The sequence below is a fragment of the Galeopterus variegatus genome, unplaced genomic scaffold (genome assembly GCF_000696425.1).
Source record: "Galeopterus variegatus unplaced genomic scaffold, G_variegatus-3.0.2 Scaffold9898, whole genome shotgun sequence".
Taxonomy (NCBI): domain Eukaryota; kingdom Metazoa; phylum Chordata; class Mammalia; order Dermoptera; family Cynocephalidae; genus Galeopterus; species Galeopterus variegatus.
In genome coordinates, this window is record NW_007736009.1 from 49,667 (window position 1) to 59,560 (window position 9,894).

Genomic DNA, 9,894 nt, shown 5'->3' on the forward strand with positions numbered 1-9,894 from the left:
TATTTTTGTTTTATTTACCACATAGATGAAAATTATTGTTGTTCTCATATAAGTCTAGTAAAACTAGTACTCTATTCCTTATTTAGAAGTTTAAAACAGGGGTTTCCAAACTATGGCCCATGGGCCAAATTGAGTCAGCTGCCTATTTTTTATAAATAAAGTTTGAGTGGAACACAGTTACTTGTCAGCCCACTTGTTTATGGATTGTCTCTGGCTGCTTTCTTGTTACAACAGTTGGCTTGAATAGTTGCAACAGAAACTCAATGATCCTTGAAGCCTGAAATGTTTACCATTTGGTCCATAATAGAAAAAGTTTGCTGACTTCTGGTTTAAAGCATGAACACAAAGGTCAATTAAACTTTTTGTGTAACCACAACATTACTGAATATATCACGCTCTCTATTCATCCATCCATCCTTCTATTCACCTAGCCATTTGCCCATCCAATACACATTTACTGAGCATCATGTGACAGAAACTGTACATGGAACCAAGACACAAAGATCAAACAATTAGTTCTGTTCTTCAGACAGTCATAATTGGGGAAGGTGGAAAAGACAGATAAGTAAACAAGTAACTATAACACAGTATGACACAGGTAACTGGGCGCTAACAAAATGTGAATCTTTGTGCTAAGTGTTTTGCAAAACTTCTCTTACCGATTACCCTAACAGCCCCACCCACTAAGTATCATTGTTATTTCTCTTTATAGGAAAATATATATTTCCTCTTTATAGGGGAAACTGAGGCTTAGAGACCTTAAAAGACTGGCCCAAGTTACCCAGTCATAAGTGCTTACTATGCATAAACGCTCACTGCATCCTGGCCCTGAGGCAACACATCAGAAAGACTCTAACTGGGACTGCCTGCGGTGGTCGGGGGCCAGGGAAGACTTCCTGGAGTAGGAGAGGACTCCATGGAATGGTGAAGAATGAGGAGTTGGTACATTCAGAGTTAGGGGAAGGCCATTCCAGGAAGATGAAGAAGAATGTGCCAAGGCAAAGAATCATAAAACATATATAAATCAGGCAGCCAGTGGAATAGACAGGGAGTTGAGCAGTGGGATAATTGTGACATGTATTATTATTATTATTATTATTTTTAAATTTTATTTTGTTGATATACAATGGGGTTGATTATTGGGGTAGCCGGCTGTTATGGGGAACTGAACCGGTTACCTTGGTGTTATAAGGCTGTTCTCCAACGAACTGAGCTAACTGGCCAAGCCCACAACCATCTACATCAAAATACGGGGTAGCCGGCTGTTATGGGGAACTGAACCGGTTACCTTGGTGTTACAAGGCTGTTCTCCAACGAACTGAGCTAACTGGCCAAGCCCACAACCATCTACATCAAAATACCTTTTTCAAATTTGTACCCTTTGGAATATACCCTTTGGGGGACAGTTCCCTGCAGCAAGGCAAAGGGCCCCCAATGGAGCCGGGTTGGCTAAAGGCTATGGCTCAAAGAGAGCAACAAAATCCTACATTCTTTGCCTTGTGGAATGGGCCCATGAGAAGACCATCTACTCCATAACTGACATAGTGGGGAGGATTCACCCAAAGTGCAGGAGGGGCCCCTTCTCCATGCATTGAGAAGTCCCAAGGGAGGCTTCACCCTTGAGGGGTTCAGGGAATGAGCTGCAGAGACCAGAGAATCCTGAGTAGGTGCTCGCACCCAGTGTGGTGCCAGGTGTTCTCTGGGTGAGTCCGCATAGACGGAGCAGAGGGCCAGAGAGACAGCGCCTTGGGTCCAGGGGTAGGTGGGGGATGACAGACCTCCTGCCTTTCAAGAACTCTCTACAGAGCATTTTCAGAAGTTTCTAAGGGCAGGATGTGGCAATGAAGCTGCCAAGAAGTGAACCATCTCAGGTGCCTGGATGCATCTGCTAACTGTCCCCAGGGGTGGGTGATTCCCATGGAAACCATGTTCAGGGGGCATTAGAAGACTGGTGAATACTTAAAGTGCTGCATATGGGTACAAACTCATGAGGATTTTAACGCTAACAGGCAAGTTGCGTATTTAAGCAACAAGCATTTGCCAAGAGCCTATCACTTATATGTACATAACACAGCTGCCTTTTCTACCAGGGAGGGGCATGGCTTGCAGGGAAGGAAAAGTGGGGGCAGGAGAAGAGACCCACCCCTCCCCCCAGGGCCCATTCAGCAGTCTCAGCACACAGTTCATTGAGCCAGGGTGGGAAAGTCTCTGCTTCACTCCTGCTGAGCCACAAGGGAAAAATTCCAAAAGGTAGCCACAGACCCCCACAGTCCCAATAACTTACACCCCACTAGCCCATGTCATACCTGGGGATGGAAGGAGGGATGGAAGGAGGAAAGGCGGGAGGGCAGGGCATGGGAAGCAGCCTTAGCTACTGGGTCAACAATTCTCCCCCACTTTTCTCAGGGAGTATAAACTAACCCTCTTCCGGTTCCTCTTGCCTCTGTTCACCCCTTATTTAAGGAGAGAGAGGGGCCTTAGGACTCAGGGAGAGGAAAGTCCAAGAGGAAAGATGGGAATCAGGCAAAGATGCCACCCACTAGCCCTTCCCGAGTTCTTGGCCTGCTTGGGGAGTCCAGTATTCTCCGAGAGGTGGGCTCCTGCTGATGCTGTTAGGTTTGCAAATCATCATTAATAGGGAAGAGCAGGCAGTTTCTTCCCATAGGACCTAGACTCTGGGCAGCCCATGAGAAGGTCTTTGGTGGTGGCCTGCAAGACTGCCTTGGGTGATATTTACACCCACCTGGTTTAGCCTGGCTCAGGGAGAGCTGGTGACTTTTCAGTTGCTTGGGTCTGTAAAGGCAGGGGATTAACAGGGTAAAAGCAGGAAATAGCCCTAACAGGTGAGGGGTCATAAGCATATGAAAACTCTGTGCAAGAGGTGGAGACACAGGTGGTAAGGGGGAGACGCGGGAGGGCCAGGAGACTGTGGGTTACAGGAAAGATGGGGGTGTGGGGTGGGGCTGACTCTGACCTGCTCGCTGTGCCCTTAACCATCAGTCTCTCACTGCAACAAACCCAGAACCTTCCTCCAGGGCCAGGTTCTCAAGATAGCACACACCTCCCATCCTGACCACGTTCAGGCTGGTAGAGGCAAATTCCAAACCAGAAGTCAACAGGAACTACCCGCTCCTGCTTTTGTAGACATTTTCTATCCAAGTGCAATGGTTCATTTTTCTTTTCTGCCCCTAATGAGAACTAAAGATTTCTAATTGCCTATTTTCATAGCAGAGTAATTACACCATGCTAATTAGCTTTGGGAATAAAATAGAGGAAGTAACCCTGCGTAGTGATAAAAGCATAATGTTAAAACGAAGGCCTAATCAAGCAGTTCTTTAAACCCGTGATGGAAAAATACCTAGTTAAAAAAGAATTTTTCACCTAGAGTGTAGTTTCCTAGATATCATAAATGCATAGGTCCTTTACGGAAGTTACATTGGCACATTAAAGTCAAAAGAAAATTAGCCAAGAGGAGCACGCTACATATTAAAAACAATGTTTTAGTCTCTAACTGCCACCTCAGTATATTTTATAATCTCAAAAGGATTCTGCTGAGGAAGAGCAGGGTAATTAGGACTTGCTCTCTGAAAGCCACACGAATTCAGAGCATTGAAAACCTGCAGATCATAGGGGCCGGCCTGTGGCTCACTTGGGAGAGTGCGGTGCTGATAACACCAAGTCAAGGGTTAAGATCCCCTTACCAGTCATCTTTTTTAAAAAAAAAGAAAACCAGCGGATCATTATCAGGGGCCGTGTGGCTTCTGCCTTGCCCTAGCTAAAAATAGATTCTGTTCTTTTTCAGGAAACAAAAGGGACACTGGATAGGGACAGATATTAACATATGACCTGGAGAACCCAGGAATCAATTAAATATTAATGAGGTTTTGACACAAACAATAAGAAGCAAGCAGAAGTCACTCCCCAGGGATGGCCAACCCATGTGGACCGCCCGCGGAGGGGTGATGGGCTGTTGCTCTGCCCAGTTCTGCTACTTACTGGCCATTAAACTAGAGTCACTTGACCTGAGACTGTATTTTCTGTTCGATGTGGAGAATAGGCCCTCCTTACATCACAGGGCAGTTTGAAGAATCAAAACAGAGACAGAATCACTTTACAGCCTGGATGAGTCTGTAAAATTGCAGGGGAGCGGGGCAAGGTGAACTGAGCTAGCAGAGCAGAGAGTGGTCCCGAGGGCTGTGAAATCCCTTGCAGCTGAAGTTTATACTGATGAACCTACATAATCCCTGGCTTCCCACTTAGCTCATTTTTTTAGAAAATCACCCTTGTCCTAAACTTGAAGACCACTGAGCCCTATTTCTAGGTAGAGAAACACAAAGAGAAACCTTGGCTGGGTGTAGCTACTAATACTGATGTGAATCCTGAACAGAAGCCTGGCGATGAGTAAGGTCCCAATGCAGGCCCAAGCTACAGGCAACTTAAGGGACACAAGCTCGAACACTTCCTCCTTTAGAAATTCAGAAGGCCTTAAAGAGCACAGTCACGAGTTTCAATGTAGATCACGATCTGTGTCTTAGGAAGGGATTAGCTACTGGATTTAAACTCATCACCAAGTTTAAAGAGATTTCCGGTGAATCAATAAAAAGTTCCTTTCCTCTCACATCATCATGGGTAGTTCCCATACATTCTTCTGTGCAAACTATCCCAAGATTAAAAGTGCATCAAATCTGATAGACTTTTGCAATAGAAACATTAAAAAAATAAAAAAACCTCTATATAAAATTAATTGTGCTTTCTTTTTAGAAACCATAAATGGTTTGTATTCATAAATCTTTTAAATACATATTTTAGCGCTGTGAAACAGTCGACAGTTGTTTCATATCTATTTTTCAATCAGCCTCCCATCTCTGGCCTTTCGTATGTAAGCAAACTATAAGGTTCAAGAAACTTAGTTCTAAAAATTCTAAGTTATAGTTTTCAGATGTGCCTAAGCTAACCAGAGAGCAATTCACTGTTTTCAGGACATCTTTCTTACTGTCATTAACCACGACTTCTGGCACACTCATTGTGGTTCAGCAGGCTATGAAATTTGTTGGGCATATAAACAATTGGGTCTTTCAACAGGGTGGTTTTGAAACTGGAGCATTAACAAAGAAATGACAAACCCAAACAGACAGTGCATATCACACAGGTCTGGAATGTGTAACTGTAAAGTACGATCTCCACTGTCTGAGTTAGCACCCATTTCAATGTCTGTCATTCACCTTTTTCTATATTCCAAACCAAACGTCTTAGTGCGAATGCAAGGTGATACACAGAGGACGCATTCTACAAGCATTACCTTTGTGGTCCTTTTGTATGGAATGATATTTTTCAAGTATGATGATCTATATCATGTTTTATTTTGAATATTTCATTGCTCATTCTCTGAATGCATCAATAAAAGTGATAAGAATAATCACTCGTGTTCTCTCTTCTGCTGTAAAAAATTGTTTCCATTCTTCCAATTTTTCCAGAAAGAGGGGTGGAATGTCTGCCACCATGGTCCCAAGCCCCTAACAGGTGGAGGCCTTGCCCCCTCCAAACTGTGGGTGCTTCCCACGAAGTTGGAGGCTCTTAGTAGCACATGCTCAGAAACTCACCCCTGTGGCCCAGAGGCGACACTTGAGAACATTGCCCCAGGAGACCTCATGCTCACTGACCACCTCATTTTCGAGGTTGCCCACGTGACAAAAAGACAAACTGCACACAGAAGTCCTTTTGACTCAATGTGCAGAACAGAGACGAGATGCTTGACACATTCCTGTGGCTGGCAGCTCAGTGGGTCCGTGAAGCTGTTCACAAAACGACCCCAAATCCTGCCTTGTGGGGCAGAACTCCAAGGAAGAGGAGGATCCCCGCAGCCTGGCCTGTGACCAAAGACCACGATAGCTCTTCCTTCCAGTGTAAGAAAGAACAGACGGTGGCTGCCAATGCAGGAGAGACCCGTGACAGGGGAAGGAGGGAGAGAGGAGGATGCCAGCGTCACAAGGTGGTCAGACAGCTCCTGGGGGCATCGGCTCAGCTTTAGTCGTCTTCCCGGCACATCGGCAAGTTGACGAAGGTGAAGACGTTGAACTCGATCATTATGGAGAAGCACAAGAAGACGGCGTAGAGAACCAGCACGTAGATGCCCAGCTTCCGGTCCAGCCGCCACTTGTTCAGGTGGATGCCCAGGACCTGGAGGGCGAGAGTGCAAGAGCTGGGCTTGGGGGCAAAGAAATGCAAAAGGCATTTTACTGGGCAACGTCGGCACACGAGCTAGGAAGCCGGGACTTCCTGTAGGACGTGGACAAGAGCAGAGGGGCACGGCCAGGCCCAGCCTTGGCTTGGGCAGAATGAGCCGGTGGAGGCTTTAGATGTGCACCAGGAAGGACCCAGTCACTGGCCCTCCCTGCTGACTCCTGCGACATACAGCAGCCGCCCTCATGGGGCTGACCCCCTCTCCCCCAGGCAGGCACGCCACTTCCTCAGGGACAAACAGCTTTCAAGTGGCCGCAGCACAGTTACTTCATCAGCACATACATAGAGGGTAAAAAGCCGTGGGTTCTATAATAGCAGCCGCCCTCATGGGGCTGACCCCCTCTCCCCCAGGCAGGCACGCCACTTCCTCAGGGACAAACAGCTTTCAAGCGGCCGCAGCACAGTTACTTCATCAGCACATACATAGAGGGTAAAAAGCCGTGGGTTCTATAAGGACAGACCAACCTAGGTTCAAATCCCAGCTTTGCCATTTGCTCACTCTGGGACCTTAGGCAAGTTACTTAACCCCTGAGCCTCACTTCTGCAAAATGGGAATGACAGTAGTCCCTCCTCAGCAGGTGGTTGTGAGGACAGAATAAGTACTACAGAACTGAAGTGCTCAGCACCGACCCAGGCACAGGGAGCAGGGGGACCTTGGGTGTCATCGCGTGTCATCCTGAGGCTGTTGTGCCTCCCATTTGTCAGGGACAAACGAGAGGGAGTGGACAAGGCAGCAAGAAGAAAGGAAATGTAATTCACTTCCTCTGGTGACTTCCTATCTGCTCAGGAAAAAACATAGTGGTCGGTGCTGACGCTCTTGGCAAAGCTTGGGTTTGGGGTTATCTGCGAACTATACATTTCCTCGGCTTCATCCCTCACTGCCGGGGGAAGTGATGGGGCAGAGCCAGATGAAATGAAGTATGCATGAGCTTCTGTTCCAGAATTGTAAAAACTCACAGTGAGAGCGACAGAGCCCAGCAACAGCACCACAGAATAGACCAGACCCCGGCTGTTGATCTTCACCTGGAAAAGCAAACATATGGGCCCTGAACCTCTTGGCTGCTCAGGGCCAACCCCTGTGTGCTCCGGCTTTTTCATTCCCTCCCCAGGAAAACACAGGTATTCACAGGTGAGCACATGGCCACGGAGGGTCAGGGAAATGGGGATTCAAGTCTGGACTCTGCTTCTCTGAGGAAATGGCTGGGGACAGGCGTGCCCGTGGGCTAAGTTGGGGAGCAGAAGACACCCCGAGGCTGTCCTGGAGGCCTTCATGGAAAGCAGGTGCCAGGGTGCCAAGCAGAAGGGGCAGCAGCGCACCTCCCAGAGCCCTGGCTGGAACTGGGCCACCGCCAGTGCCCTTCTCTGTAAAATGCGTCCATCTTGCTTGCTCAAGAGGTGAGAACTTACCGTGGATCCATAATTAACAACCATGGTCTGCAGGCCCCATGGGATGCCGAGTCCTACGAGGATGTCAAACACATTGCTTCCTATGGTGTTAGAGACAGCCATGTCTCCCAGGCCTGCAGGGACAACCACACAGTTCTGTCACTAACGGCAGACCACCGGAAACCTGCGAACTTCTTCCTAACTGGCCTATCAGTGCTATTCCTCCTTCCCGGACCCCACATTTCTAACCTTGTGAGATCTAAGATCCACTCCCTTCATGAACCCTAAAGGGGCCCTTTATGGGTTGAATTGGACCCTCAAAATTCACATGTTGAAGTCCTAATCCCCAGTACTTCAGAATGTAACTTTATTTGGAGAAAGGGTCTTTACAGAGGTGACAGGTTAAAATGAGGTCAGTATGGTGGACTCTAATCCAATACAACTAGTATCCTTATCAAAAGGAGATATTTGGACACAGACACACACACATCGAGAATGTCAGGGGAAGACAAAACAGCCAAAGAGAGAGAGTCAAGGAGAGAGCCTGGAATAGATTCTCCGTCACAGCTTCAGAAGGATCCAACCCTGCAGACACCTAGATCTCACACTTCCAGCCTCCAGAACAGTGAGATGACAAATTTCCATTGTTTACATCACCCAGCTTGTGGTGACGACAGCCCTAGCAAATGAATACAGGACCCTGCATGCTTTCTTCTGCAAGGCTGGTCAGCTGATGTTGCTGAGGACCCACCATGAGCTTTACCTCATTTAACCCTCCCAGTTACTCTGAATATTCTTCCCGTGGCAGAAGATGGAACTGAGGTTTGGGACGTGGCCCAGTCTCAGGATGCCTGGCCCAGCATCCTTCACACCAAGCCATGCTGCGTATCTGCACCCCAGGCAACAGCACCCAAGACCTTACCGGGGATTATAGGGTGTTGGACCTCATGCCCTGATAGTTTCTGAAGGGTGAACTCTTTCTCCAACCAGGCTGGAAGCATCTCAGATGGGGCCACGTCCCTGTTCTTCCTCTTCCTGCACAACTGTCTGGTATCGTGCTGGCCATGCTATCGGAGGAACTCAGTAACTTGAGGGGTATTGTAAGGTAGAAAAGCACATGAGTGTCAACAACACTCGTGCTGGCTGAAATCTGTTCTAACCTGACCACTTAGCCACGACATGACTGCCGTAACCTGGCACGCACACACACGCCTGTGGAATGAACATGCCCGAAACACACATGCCTACAAGCATCATGGTGCTGTGGTAGCTGGGAAACTCAGCAGCAGCTCAGAGCAGCATCTGGACAAGTGTCCCATCTCCACCTGACCACCTGTGCGCCTGTGTAGCGAGGTCACCTCCTCCTCCTCCTATCCTTGTTGCTGTCACCTGCTGACCTCCAGGGTCTCAAGGACACAGTGCGTCCCTTAAGGGTGGCAAGCTTGGCCTTACATTCCTCCTCCCTGCCTACCCTAGGCACTGTTCAGAGTGACTTTAAAATCTTGGCAGCTCCATCCTGTTAAGGGCCATATATGTGGGAAACTGACCTTGCAGTCTCGGGTAAAATGTAAGAACAAACTCCTACGGCAACCATTTTGGCCCAGCTGCTTGCACCCGGGGAGGTGGCAGCCTCTCGCGGATAGGTTGGGGGGTATGAAGACACCTGAGTTTGGAGGGAAGGGCGATGAGCACTTCTCAGGCTTGGTGGCCATCCCACTCTGCACAGGCGGGGCTGCCAGCAGCTGTACAACCCTTTGAGGACTCTCAGGGCAGTGAGACTCAAAGTTTAATGAGCACACAGACCACCTGGGGGTCTTGTTAAAATGCAGATTCCAATCCAGTGGATCTTGGGCAGGGCCTGAGAGTCTGCGTTTCTCACAAGCTCCCAGGTCAGGCTGATGCTGCCAGCAGGGACCACACTGTGAGCTGGGAGCCTGCAGGCAGCCCAGGACACAGTCCCTCCACGTGAGAGCATGCCGCATGCTGGTCCCCTGCTTTGTGCGGTGGATTCCGAACAGAGGCTTCTGTATCCTTTGCATAAAGAAGCTGTCTGTTCTTTAACCATGTCTGTTTGACTCTCTGTCGATCGCATCAAATGTCACCCTTATGACAACTGTGCACCCCACCCCCGGCCTCACCCTTTCTCAGTTTCTGTACATCTATATCCCACTGTAGCTGCTCTGAGATGATGTCCTGCCTTAGAACCTCACCTGTCCCTAAAAGAGATCCTTTGTTGAGCTCACTGGCAACCCCCCCCCCCCCCCCCCC

General features: G+C 48.4%; 1 protein-coding gene across 1 annotated transcript in view; it reads right to left on the minus strand.

The window, feature by feature from the left end:
- Nucleotides 1-5,336: 5,336 nt before the first annotated feature.
- LOC103609651 (sodium/potassium/calcium exchanger 4) overlaps nt 5,337-9,894 on the minus strand; it is a gene marked incomplete at its 5' end in the record, with an annotated part of 12,081 nt that continues 7,523 nt past the window's right edge. The window contains 3 exons of the mRNA XM_008593952.1: nt 5,337-6,177; nt 7,198-7,263; nt 7,648-7,760. Coding sequence (XP_008592174.1) covers nt 6,025-6,177; nt 7,198-7,263; nt 7,648-7,760 — 332 coding nt within the window. The remainder of the gene's footprint in view (nt 6,178-7,197; nt 7,264-7,647; nt 7,761-9,894) is intronic.